The sequence below is a fragment of the Ahaetulla prasina genome, chromosome 1, assembly GCF_028640845.1.
Source record: "Ahaetulla prasina isolate Xishuangbanna chromosome 1, ASM2864084v1, whole genome shotgun sequence".
Lineage (NCBI taxonomy): Eukaryota > Metazoa > Chordata > Lepidosauria > Squamata > Colubridae > Ahaetulla > Ahaetulla prasina.
The window spans coordinates 217,041,251-217,054,965 of record NC_080539.1 but is presented as its reverse complement, the minus strand read 5'-3'; the positions used below and the strand labels follow the sequence as shown (position 1 = coordinate 217,054,965).

At 39.2% G+C, this 13,715-nt stretch overlaps 2 protein-coding genes across 7 annotated transcripts in view; one reads left to right on the top strand and one right to left on the bottom strand.

The window, feature by feature from the left end:
• The window catches only part of DYNC1I2 (dynein cytoplasmic 1 intermediate chain 2), a 40,066-nt gene extending 39,014 nt beyond the window's left edge, over positions 1–1,052 (top strand). For all 6 annotated transcript variants that reach the window (XM_058190666.1, XM_058190656.1, XM_058190675.1 and 3 more), the window contains one exon: positions 346–1,052. In XM_058190666.1, the coding sequence (XP_058046649.1) occupies positions 346–459 (114 nt within the window). In that variant the 3' untranslated portion in view covers positions 460–1,052. The remainder of the gene's footprint in view (positions 1–345) is intronic.
• Positions 1,053–3,333: 2,281 nt separating this feature from the next.
• Positions 3,334–13,715, bottom strand: part of SLC25A12 (solute carrier family 25 member 12) — a 63,564-nt gene continuing 53,182 nt past the window's right edge. The window contains exons 14-18 of the mRNA XM_058190647.1: positions 12,663–12,803; positions 9,818–9,956; positions 8,232–8,390; positions 5,342–5,432; positions 3,334–3,945 (exon numbers count right to left, since the gene is read on the bottom strand). Coding sequence (XP_058046630.1) covers positions 3,759–3,945; positions 5,342–5,432; positions 8,232–8,390; positions 9,818–9,956; positions 12,663–12,803 — 717 coding nt within the window. The 3' untranslated portion in view covers positions 3,334–3,758. The remainder of the gene's footprint in view (positions 3,946–5,341; positions 5,433–8,231; positions 8,391–9,817; positions 9,957–12,662; positions 12,804–13,715) is intronic.

Sequence of the window (13,715 nt, the reverse complement as noted above, 5' to 3'; positions counted from 1 at the left end):
CTTACCAGACAGTAGAACAGCAGGTTGGAGGTACAATTCTTCTAGAAAACAGAAAAATGTGAAATATATTATTCCCACCCTATGAACTGTTTGTGTCCAGCTAGACACTGGCTAGATGCTTCTGCCTAGATCTTGGCTCACTGTGATTTTCTCATTGTAAGGGAGATGGAGCCTACTCTTTGTGTCGAAATAAATTTTTCATGTTCATAAAAATTCAGGGAATCTAGAAATGTATGTTTGTTTCAATTCTAGATTTTGGATACAAACCAATGATTTTTTTTAAAAAAACAACAACGGCATGTTCATATGTTTGCTAACACCTCCCATATAACTATTTCTCTACAGCAAATTGCTGTTCCCAGAAGTGATGAATGGACTCGTTTTGGCCGGACATTAGCTGAAATTAATGCAAACAGAGCTGATGCAGAAGAGGAAGCGGCAACTCGAATTCCTTCTTAAAATTTTACAGTGGATTCTAGCTTTGAATTTGGGAATGAGCTACAAAGAGCTTCAATGTAGTAGCATGTTCTAGCCTGCAGCAGCAACTTGAATGGGAAAACATGCAGTCAACTATGGATGTGACAAGTGTATAAAGATTACTGAAGCAGATCTTGTGAGGTTGCTTTTTAAAAGCTAAATCACATATTCTTAATCTAATCTGCATATATTAATATTTATCCTAACTTGGCAAGTCATATCTTCAGTTGAAACACTACTTATATTGTATATTTAAAGTTACGTAGGCTGTCCAACTTTCAATGGGATTTAAGTAAGTTATGTAAACCTATCTCGGGGGTGGGGGGTGGGGGGGGGAAGAATTATGGAACTGCTTAGAGTTACAGTAGTTACACATGTATCTGTTCACAGCAACCTTTATCCTATATGTTATACAGTAGGCTCCCATGGTGGTAGATCATGTAAAGGAATAAAAATAATCTATTAAACTTTTTTTAATTAATGGAAAATTTCTAAAATCCCTTGGATTTTTGGTTAAATTTGTGTAGTTAGTAAGGATTCTTTATAAATAAAATACATGACGTTTTTCTCATACATATCCATTTAAAGACTTGATTTTTTTAAAATAGGATTGTGTTACGTGCTAATAATTCACGCAAGAAGATTTGTAGGGGAAAAGGAATCTAAAATGTACTTTCTATTTATGCCTATAATAAAAATGAAGGATACAAATGATTTTTAGGTTTAAGAGTTCATTTTAATTTGTTGGATTGGATATAGCTTGCACAATTCTGCCCAAATAGAAAAAATGAAATATTTTTGAAATCCTGTGACCATAGGATAATCTGTAATTTGTCTGGGCACTTTTCTAAAATTTAAGAGGCAACACTGCATTTTTTTATGGTAAACTCACAACAATCCCATGTAACTAGGAATAGAACAAGTTCTCTAATTTCCAGCCAGTTTAAATTACTTGTGGAAATATTTGAAAATAAAGCTTGAAATAAAATATTTTAGTACAGTTGTAACATTTTGTAAACTAACCAGCAAATTGGCATAAAGTAAGCTATCTTAACCTTCAAGATTTTGCATTACTATAAAGTTGATTTCACCATTGGTGATAGTTTCATATTTTTGTAAATGCCAGTTACTCTCCTGTGCAATAAGACTTTTTTGCATTTGTAATTTAATTGCTTCTGAAATAACTGCTTACATATAGTTGCTTAGAATGGGTGGGCAACCTGTGGCTTGAATGTCACATGTATTTTCCCCGTTCCTTTTTTTCCCAGATTTACCTGATTTTTTTGCCTTAATTGAGGAGTAAAATGTCATATTTAAGGGATATGTTTGGTGGTGGGGGGGAGGGTGGATGAAATAAGTCAGTGCATATTGGAGAAAAACTATATACTCACAGATAAATCCATTGGCAGAGTTGCTGACTCTAAAATTTTTAATCCAAATGTCATGAAAAAATGTGTCGCCCAAGGATAAGCCTATCCTCAAAATTTTTGTATGATTTAATTTTCACAATTGGCTTATCAGTAGTTGGTGCATTTTTCATGATATTTGGGTTAAAAATTTGAGGATCTGCTTATCCACTGATTGGAGTATCTGCAAGAGATACTCCATGAGAGAGATATGGTATTTTAAAGAAGTTCAGGGATCAACCTACTATTCATACTCACAGATAAGCCCATCTGCAGATAAGCCAAAACCAATTTTTGGGTGGATTTTGGCTCCTAAAAGTCTTGACTTATCTGCCACTATATATAGAAGGCTGAATGTCTCAATCCAGTTTCTCCCATTATAGCTTCATGAGGCACTCTGCAGCCATCAGTGTTATTTTAAAAAGGGTAGACATTTGAAGAATATAGTTGCTTACTTCAGTATAGGACACAGGATGATCTTGTTCAGGTGGAGCCTTTAAAATGATATGCATACATACAAAATATTTGTTTATAAGACAAATATTTTAAAAATGATTTTGTTAAATATCTTCCATTCATATGGATTTCTTGGAATAGTGATAGATCAGCTTCATTGCACATATTAGTAACCAGATTTTCCAGCCTTTGGGAAGGGTGTTTTTGTTTTTTGCAGGCTCTTTGCCCCATTTTCCTATGTGGGTTCCTGAGTATAACAATTCAGAAGTGAGGGGAGGGAGTTGCCTTAGAGTTTGTGTAAGATCTGGACTTGACAGTAGTTGGTTGTGATTGGCAGTTTCCTTGGAGGCATCTATTAATTGGTTGCTGGGAATGGTGGTGTCTCTATTTTAATGGGTTTACCACATCTGTCTGAGGGCTGGATCAGGCATCTGAGTGAGTGGTAGATTTTAACCAGCTCTATTGAACTGTTGATGGTTCATTACCTCAGTATTGATCTCCCAAAGACAGAGAGCCCGATTCTAACTAAGTCTTGCATTTTGTATCTAGCACTTTTGTATTCTAATTTTGAAACTGTATCTGCATACAGGAGTTATGGGTGTACAGCAGAGTTCCTTTTGTAGATAAACACCCAATTAAGGAGGAAATAGTCACATGGGTACATTGCCTGAAATTCTGTTGCCCTTGCATATTGCCATGGCTTCATCATCAAGTAGCTCTCTGCATTCACCTAATTACTGGCCAAACAATCAAACCCCATTTCCAGGTCTTAAAAACATGCTGCGTTTTTTCCCTCAAGCTATAATGGGGAGGCCAGAGAAATCTTCATTTTATTTGGGATTTTTAAAAATTGTGCACATACTCCTAAAAAAAACCCCACTAAACACCAGAGTATTAGAATATTATTGATGAGCACTGTTGCTAGGTTAATTTTATTTTCTTTAAAACTTAAGTCTCTTAAAGATTTGTTGTCAAAGAAAAGACGCTACAGGGCTCTGGTTTTAAATACATTTTATTGTCACATGATTTTTAGTAAAACACTTTCAAAACAGTCTGTACATTTCAAACTATTTAGAACTGCAATATCTGTTTCTAGAAATGCAACTGCAATTTCAATGGCATGATGATGTCTCTGTACAAAGATGTACAATATGTACAGTAACATGGAGTGCAAGCTGTGCAAAGCCAAGCCCTGGGTACTAATTCAAGCCATCAGAAGAGGAGAAGCGATCAATGGCTTGATCGTAAAGCCTGAATCAATCTCCCGTGTGCGAACGACAAGTGTATCTTTGTATAGAAAGAAGCAATGATTCAGTCTCTGTTCAGTAAAGTGTCATGCAGCTGGCTGGAAGGCCAAGGACTGTTCTCGGATCTGTCCTTTGTGGCTGCTTTTACCTGCTGGAAAAGTCAGCTCAGGATTCAAGCTGCTGCTTTGGTTTGCACAGGAGTGGCATTCGCTCGAAATTTTGGAAGAGAAAGCCCAAATTTGTTTTCAATTCCAGCAAAAGTAGCTGTGGCAAGCCGGTACCCACCAAGGTGATCAGGATTAACAGGAGGCAGGCCTGAGATTCGAGACTTGGGATGAGGTTCTGAGCCAGAGGGCTTGCTAGTAAGAGAAAAACAAGCAAACATTGGCAACAGTCAGTTACTGTTAGCATAACTATTACAGCATGTTCTGTTTTAATCCTAGTTCACTGACTACAACAGTGGCTTGGCTCACAAATGTATAACTAAATAGCCATGGCTTAATAGAATAGAATAGAATTTTTTTTTATTGGCCAAGTGTGATTGGACACACAAGGAATTTGTCTTGGTGCATATGCTCTCAGTGTACATAAAAGAAAAGATACGTTCATCAAGCAATAACAGCACCAAAATCAATAATTTGAATCCATTTTTTGTCACTGCTAAGTTTTACACTTATGGCTTGTTCACCAGGTATGTGTGTATCTGATTACATGCTTATCACTGTCCTCTTACATAGTGACTATCAGGGCTAAGGTGTAAGTAAATCCAGGCCAGGTGATTCTTCCCTTAGGAAATTCATAGCCGTGCTAATCTATGTAAAATCAGACCAAATGTTAAAAATACATGTTTCTTCTTTCCAAGAAGCACTGTTTTGAACAGATGGTTTACATTAAAGCTGCAGAGGTTGACTCAGGCAAGAGAGCAAGAATAAAGTAAGCAAACTGATCAATTTCTTTTTCTTTTCTGCAATGGACAAGCTGCATACAAAATATCAGGCTACCTGGAATTTTTATTTTATGTCCTTTACCCATGAAATAGAAATGAATATATTTTGATTTTATGGAGTCCTGGGTGCTCTCTGAGCTTGGTGGTTTGCTTGGAGATGTTTCAACAGCCAACTAAGTAACATCATAAGTGCGAGTGAGTGAATATAGGGTTTGTTCCCTGTTTATATACAGTAGCCTATTCTGCCATTTTTTTTTGGGGGGGGGGAGTGTGTTTAGTGTTGGGTGTAAATAGCCTTAACCATTTCCTGTGATTAGAAAGTACACTGGTTAGTAGTTACTTTGTTCTTCATTTATTACCCCACTATTTATCCATATTTGTAAGGATTCTATTTTAACTTCCAATAGCACTATGACAATTATCAAATCTGGGGATTGAAGTTCTTCAACCTTTGTCATTTTACAGTTATACTTCACTCTGTGGCATTACAGAACCAGACATTGTGGACAAATTTGACTTGGAATTCTATCCAATCTAGTCCTGTTTGAACCAGCTGGTCTGCTGTATTATGGCACTATTCTCATAAAAGCATTTTATGAAACTTTAATTGTATACTCTTCAATACAGGCACTGCTCTCTATGAATAGGAAAGCTCCCTCTGATTCAAATTGCTGTTACCTAATTATTTTCTGTACTTATAAAAAAAAAGAAAAGCAGAAATACTAGACAATTTACTGAGATGCATCAGTGTTGTAATGGGCTAGTGCATGTCAACATCCTTTAAAATTCAGATCGTCACTTATACTTACATGCCTCCAAAATCCACATAGAGCCAACGCTGCAGAAGTTCGTAAGTTAGTAAAGTAACACCAAATTGGGGTGAGGATCTGAACACTCGGGCTGTTGAAAAAGAAGAGTTCAATGTAACACACATATACTGAAAACATTATTCCCTTCTTTTATAACCACTGTTATGGAAAGCATAAAAAGAACAAGAAATAACAAGCAAAATAAAGATAACTGAGGAGAGGGGAGGAAAGCTACATTTAGTTTACATGACAAACATTCACGAATACCACTCCATAGTTTTCAGTACTTGAAACCACAGTTGCTTTCACCATGTCCCATTAACCACTTCATGAATAGTTTCGTCTTTTCAATTTCTATTTCTCTCCCCCTCCTCTCCTAAGAATCACAACTCCATCCAGCTATGATTTCCCACTTCTCAAGACATTCACTCTTCCTTCTCATACTTGTTTTAGCTCAACTCTTGTTTTATTTTCTGTATATAACCTGGTCACCTCAACATACTTTTCTTTAAACTGGTCATTCACTTTTTTACTTAATCCACAATCATCAAGCACCCATTCATTTTCACCATTCCTTGTTTTTACCCATACCCACTGCACTCAACCTGCTTTATATTCTCCTGACCTCTTCGATCCTCCTTGCTATATAACAAAACGGGCCGATGTTCATAGAAAAGTCATTTCACTTCTTGCAAAATACATTCTTTGGAACAGATCATGCATTAACCACTATTTTTATATGCATCTATATATCTTTAAAATTCTCCCATTTTCCAAAAAATTCTAGAAAAATAAACTCTTCTACTTGCTCCAGGTTTCGGGGAGAGGGGTTGCCACTTATACATGCTTTGCAATTGTTCAGATCATTTCCCATGTCAAACACAACTACTTTGGTTTTTGATACATTAATTCACAGATCCATATTCCGCCTTGCTTCTATCTCACATACACTGCAAATCATTTGGGTTCCCAGGTAACAATATAACCAGTTAAAAAAATCCAAGCATATTCCTGTTCAAACCTCTTGTATCCCTCTAAACATTTCTCTTGTGTCCCTTTAAACACATTATAAATAAGCAATGGAGGATGACATATATTCAACTTACTTCTCTTCTATTAGAGTCAAGTTTCCATGGCCTACTGCAGTGGTAGTCAACCTGGTCCCTACCGCCCACTAGTGGGCGTTCCAGCTTTCATGGTGGGCAGTAGGGGTTTTGTCCGATACTGAAGCACTTTCTTTTTTTTAATTTAATTGACTTTTTAAAAAAATTTCATAGCATTATTTAAAAACATTTTCATTAGGTTTTCATATAATTCCCCATCACAATTTAAATTTCTGAAAATATACTATTTGTATTTGTAGATTGTACAAATATATTTGTATATTGTATCGCCCGCGCATAAGTTTAGTTCACATTACGTAAGTGAAACTAAATGGTAAGTAGTTATTATTATATGCTTTAACTTGCTGTAACTCTGCTTTATAAATTTTATAAAATAAAGTTACTTCCCTACTTTATAAATCACCATTACTGTGGAACTGGTGGGCAGTTAGAAAATTTTACAACTAACAGAGATACATAAATGGGCTGTAGGTATAAAAAGGTTGACTATCCCTGGCCTACTGTAAGGCCAGTAGAGTTGGGGTTGTCTGTATCTCCAGAGCGAGCCTATTACATAGGACAGGCACTATTCTCAGGAATTACTCTTTTCCTATTTCATTCCTATAAAGCCCCAGGGGGATGCAATTCATTGAAAAAGAGCAAAAAGTCATCGGTATGCTTACTTTACTCCTAGCCAAGGAGATTACAGCATGGAAAGGCTATGAGATCTTGCAGCACTGTGTTTGGATACATGTTTCTGTTTCAGGGTTGGTTTGTTCTATTTGGGGGTCTATTATTATTATTATTATTATTGTGAGATGCCTAGTATTGTCTTGTCTAAGATAACTAAATATTTATTTTCCTCAATAAATAAATGTTGATGATGCCCAATTATGCATCTCTGTCCCAGGCAAATTAACTGATGCTATTGAGGTTCTGTTCCAGTATCTGGAGGCTGCAGAGGTCAGGATGGAGAAGAAATGCTTCAGCTTAACCTTGGTAATATGGAATCGCTGTGGGTTTTAAGGCCTCCCAAATCCTGTGAGTTTCTATTTTATCTCTCATGGGGATAACACTCTTCCAGAACAAGTTGGTGCACAATTTGAGAGTCCAGAAGGACTCGTAGTTGCTGCTCAAATAGCAGGTGACAGTTCTAGCTGGAAATTGTGTACCAGTTTGAGCAGGTTGTGTGTACCAGTTATGCTTATTCCTAGATTGGGAGGCCCTACTCACAGTTATTCATGCCATAGGCATTAAAGACTTGGATGTGCCTGTAGGCATTGGAACCAGGAGATTAATCCTGTTGATAGATTTGTTGTTTGGTCTGTGTGGATTAATATCAGATTTTTATCATTTATGAGGTTTCTATTGTTTTATTTTTTAATGGGTTTTAATCCTCTGCTGAGATAGGCAGATGTATCAATGCCTTGATTAATATGACATCCAACTTTCTCTCTTAATAATAAAAACAGTAGCAATCAATTAGCTTGTATGCATATTGGCCAGCATTCAAGCACAATTAAAGCCAAATCTTAATCAAAATCTCTTTATGGTGTTCTGTGAAAACTAGAATCTCTAAACCTATCTTGCAAACCATCACTTTGTTGTCCTCATTCCCATCGATGAGGCAGTACATTCGATGTACTGACAAAGATATGAAGATGGATCTGAAGTTGCTAGAGGTAGAAACAGCTGCAAGGCTGGATCCATCACTCTCGCAATTTTAATACCATTCATTAATATAGATAACTTTCTCTACTGATCAAGATGTGAAATCCTTTTCTTGCCTGCAGCTCCCTTCCAAAAGGCAGAAGGTCCTTCTTCCCGAAGTATCTTCGCAAAGCAATCAATAACTCCACTGTATGTTGTCTGGCCAGCCCGAGCAGCTACTTGCAGTCTCGTCTTGATGACATCAGCAGGAGTCACCAAAGAAGCCGCAGGCACACCTTTGGGAGAAATGGACTTCAGTTGAGTCTAAGTATTACCAAAAGCGAGAAATAGTACATAGAAATACCTCCGGGAGAAGTATTGAACTTTTAGACGAATAGCTTCAGGGTTTCATTCAGAGCTGTGACAAAGGAGGAGCTCCCCATAACTTTGAATAATGCTGATAGGTTTTAAATAGCACTGTACAGGTAGTCCTTGACTTATAACAGTTCACTTAATGACCATTCAAACTTACAACACTGAAAAAAGTGACCTATGACTGTTTTTCACATATACAACCGTTGCAGCACGCCCCTGGTCATTTGATTCAGATGCCTGACAGCTGACTCATTCTTATGACGGTTGCAGTGTCCCGGAATGATGTGACCTTCTGGCAAGCAAAATCAATAAAGAATCCAGATTCACTTCACAAACATATTACTAACTTAACAACTGCACCGATTCACTTAACAGTTGTGGCAAAAAAATAAATAAATTGTAAAATGGGGCAAAACTCACTGAACAAACAGCTTACTTTGCACCAGAAAATTTGGGCTCAATTGAGGTCATAAGTCGAGGACCACCTGTATTGGACCAGGATGAGCCCAAAAATGTTTGGGCCACATTTCTTCTCCCCCACCCACACTCTGAATATTTTTCAGTGCAAATCTAGCAACACAGTAGATTGCACCAATTCTAAAGAGCAATTCCTACAAGCAAATGTCAGTCCTTACTTGCTCTCAATCAGTTTGAGTGCTGTATGCACACAGGCTTAGAGAGGAAGAGGTTGCTAGGTAACCATATATGAAACTTAGGGGACCTCACATGATCAACAAGAACTAGCTTAAGATATTGTTCCTAACCGAGTGGCAACGTGCCTAAATGAGAACTGCCAGTGGAATGGAGAGGAGAAACTTCAAATAGACAAATAACTGTCATTTTTTTCCATACCAAGAACGAATTTCTTTTCTTCTTTTACAGAAATATTTTTAAAGTTTCTCTTTCCAACTAATATGAGTACAGCTTCCCAAAACTGAATTGAAAATTACCTAAATGGGGGTTTTCACTTTGCATACCCTGCCAAAATTAAGAATTTTGTACCCAATGTAGGAAAAGGGCATAAATTATTCTTACTGCCTTAAAAAACGGTCGCCCCAGATGAGAGCTTTGAAACAAGGGCAAGCCCCAGCCAACCTGCCACCTCAATTTGACTACATGTTGCTGAGCTGCATTAAGCTGTTTATCCACATTATGCAAATGTAATTAGCCATCATCAAAATTAGGCTACCTCCCACCAAGGATAAAGGTGATCAAATTTGGATTAAGTTAAACACAATAGTATATTAGCTTCCTCTACGTGGTCTAATGAATATTAAATGTTGCCAAGAATTTTAATGGTGAGGGGGTGGTTGGGTGGACTTATTTGCCAATTACTCAACAAAGTTACCTGCAATAGCACCAGCTGTAAGGAGATTAAGCCCTCCCACGTGACCATTTTCATCTGCAAGCATCAGTTTACAATGAGCGTACACAGGAAAATAGATTGCAGAAAAGGGAATGTCTCGGAGAAAACAGGCCTTGGCTCCCTGTCACGTAGAAAAGAGAAACAAAGAATGAGTCAGTCACGCATACAGGAGAAATTCTCACCGCCTCTGCTCATGAGGGGACAGGGCACACATCTAGGTAAATGTGGGAAGTGCAATTTATTATAGTGCCTAGAATGCATTGGGCAAAATGCTTTTGTGACCCAGCAAACCAGCTGGATGATCTTCAGTCCTGTGGAACTAAGGAAGTTCCAAACAACGAAGATACAAAGAGGGTACCAAAGAAAAGGCTTTGTGCTTAGATTGTGTTGAGACAACAAGGCAAGGAACAGGCTAAAAGTTTTTAAGAGTATTCTGAGATGGCAGATCTCTTTGGTCATTTGTTGGATGGAAATAGAACATGAGAGAAGAACAATTCCATTCTAAGACCAGAATGGGTTTGTTTTTTTTGGAGGACAATATGGGCCAGATGGAGGTTAGCCCTTTTGCCACATTCATTCATCTCAAACACTGCCTCTGTTTAACACGTGAATATTTGGGATGAAAACTCTGCTTGAGATCTTCCATTTACGCACACACACCCTTCAAATCCCATTCCTGTACATTGATTCTGAATCATTCTTCTAATGCACTACAGTCAAATCCAAAACTCAGCTGATGGAGGAAGATCTGCAAAGCAGGAACTATGGATGGCTTGGGCCAATACCCACTGGAATTTTCCCCCCCCCCCAATATATGGCCATTTCTGTCCTTTTCAAAATCCATTCTTTCAATTAAGAAAGGGATTGGCTGAGGGGGTCCTTGGTGCTCTCTGAGCTTGGTTGTTTTCTTCCAGACATTTCATTACCTAAACTGGGTAACGTCATCAGGGTAGTGATAATACTGCTGCCTAGTTTGGGCAATGACATGTCTGCAAGAAAACAAACTCCGAGAACACCAAGGACCCCTCATTTCAACCCTGAGCTACAAATATTCTCCTTTATTGAAAGGGGGAGGCTGACAATCTGCGCAACCCTCCTTTCAGATAACGTGCAAGTAAAACGGGGAACTGTTCACATGTTTTTCCTTTAAAAAAAAAAAGCAAACTGCAGTGAAATGTTGTTTGAAATTGCCCTTAAGCAAAAAAAAAAAATAGTCTCTGCGTGAATTTTAAGTTGAAAGGGAAGTGGCTGCGCAAAATTCTTGGGCTGTTGTTACAAAGCCGTGAACTAACATGGGATTCTATTTTATATCAAACCAACGGATTCTATTTTATAAGAGCACCGTAGCTGCTACTATCTGTTGAATTTACATATTAGCCCCTTGCCCTGGCAAAGGGTAAAGGAATATCTCTCCCAGTGTAAGAAAACGAATAGCTTTTGCTCCATTACCTCTTCTTTACAATGATGGAAATAAGCAGACCTGCAAGGAAAGAATCTGGACTAGCATCTTTCTAAAGAGCAGGGCATCTTGGGTCTGGCTATTCTTTTTTTTAAAAAAAAAAAACGAAATTCACAAATCCCTCCACTTAATTCCTAGAAGATTTGAATCCTGCTAAATTCCACTACCACTTTCCTGTCGTCATATTAAGACAAAGAGAGTAGCCTGCTGTGAATACAACAATAGAGACAGCAGAGCTGCAACAGAAATGTTCAAATAATTTGGGGCTGCACAACAAATATAAAAGACAAGCAAGAAGAGCCTTTCTTTCGTTCTTTCCTCCCTCTTCCCCACCCAGAAATGGAAAACAGCAGAGCAGTGCCAATATCCAGCAGGTCGGCCATATTTTATCCCGCTAGCTTTGGGAGAAAGTGCCCATGCAATAAAGCACAGGAGTCTTTCCTCACAAGCTTTGGCCACCAATATAGAGGTAGCCCTCAACTTACAACCACAGTTGAGCCCAGAACTATGGCCATATGTGTTGTGCCTCGCCCGCCCTCCTCTCCTCAGCCGGGCCCCTCCCATCTCCTGCTATCTGAGCCAGAGACTGATAGTGAAGAAGAATGGCCTGGCATGCCTCCAGCCCCCAGCCCGGACAGAATGAGCAAACAAACCTCCCTCCTACAGTGTGTGAGCAAGAAGCCAGCCACGAGCTAGAATTGCCGGCAGCTGAGCAGGAGGACAAAATGTGGACAGATCCCCGCTTCCGGAGAATGGAGAGGCGACGTCAGCAAAAGGAAGGGAGGGGCAGGCCTGGATAAGTGCTGAGTCATGGAGCTATATATACACCCCATGGCCTATATAAAGGATCTGCTTTCTGGCATTCTTTGAGTCAGGCAAAGTCTCATCTGGTTGCTGAAGTCACACCTTGGATTCCTGCCTGCCCTGAGAACTCTGACAGGAATTTGGCAAAGCTGCAGAGGCTTCGTGGCCACGCTTGATATAGACTTTCCAGACCCGGCCATCAGAGGAGGAGTGGGACACGACAATATGGCTCTGTGGTCATTAAGCAAACTGGCCATGTAGTCCCAGTTCTCCTTGTTGTGGTTGTTATTTGGAGCATATGGTGCCTCAGGGGATAGAAGAGATCCTGGGTAGCTGAAGGAACAGTTGTAAGTCGAGGACTCCTTCTACAGGTGGATTTGTTTTCTCCCATTTTTGCCAGAAAAGAGTACTTTCAAATGTGAAAAGATTCCCCTAGAGGCCATCAAGTATAAAGGTTCCTTTGGGATTGGGGGAGTGGGGGGTGGGAAGAATTGTTTGTTTCTTTCAACAGCCTCCCTGGTGTATGATAAGAAAGGGAAGAAGCAACATCAATAAAGGATGTACCTTATACAGTCCAAAAATCCCCAAGTCCTTCAGAACGGTGAGGGCGCTAACTCTGGGTCCAGTGGTGATTTCTCCTGCTACCTGCAAGCGAATCTTGACAATCTCCAGTGGGTTCGTGAAGATGACTTGTGAACCTCCTGCCTGCAAAACCATAAGAAAGGCAGCTCAGATCAGCTACTTCCCAAGGTCAGCTATTGCCCACCAAACCGCCAGGCCTGAGCTTTTAGATACAACCGACTGTGTCAAATACACCATCAGGAAGAGGCTAAGAATACCATGTACCGTGTTAACTTGAATGAGAGTCCATAATTCAGGATCAGGGTAATTTTGCAGGACCAATAGGAAAGAAAAATAAAACCCCATCTACCTTTCAGATGCCTGTGTTTATTCTAAACAATTGGTTCCATTACTTACAGCAGCATTTATATGATTTAGTTATTCCAAATGATTTACCCCAAACCAATAATACAACAAGTTTGACAAAATTGCAAAATCTAAATAGGTTGCCACATTGTAAATTAAATCAAGAGTAACTAAAACAGTATGAATTGCAGTGGCATAAGTGGGGTTCTCTCAATCTGTAACAGTGTTTTCCCATCTTGACAATTTGAAGACGTGTGGGCTTTAGCTCGCAAAATTCTCCAATCAGCATGGTATAGAATACTGAAGAAAAGCCCAAGGCAAGGAATAAATAGCCAGGTATCGTCTGGATCAGGGGTGAAATCCAGCAGGTTCTGACAGGTTCTGGAGAACCGGTAGCGAAAATTTTGAGCAGTTCTGAGAACTGGCAAATACCACCTCTGACTGGCCCCAGAGTGGGGTGGGAATGGAGACTTTGCAATATCCTTCCCCCAGGAGTGGGGTGGAAATGGAGATTTTACAGTATCTTTCCCCAGCCATGCCCACCAAGTTACGCCCACCAAGCCACACCACGCTCACCAAGCCATGCCCACAGAACCGGTAGTAAAAAAAATTGGATTTCACCACTGGTCTGGATCATATGCTTAATAAGGATAGCAAGCCAAACCCATTGTAGGGCCACTGTAGAGCCCC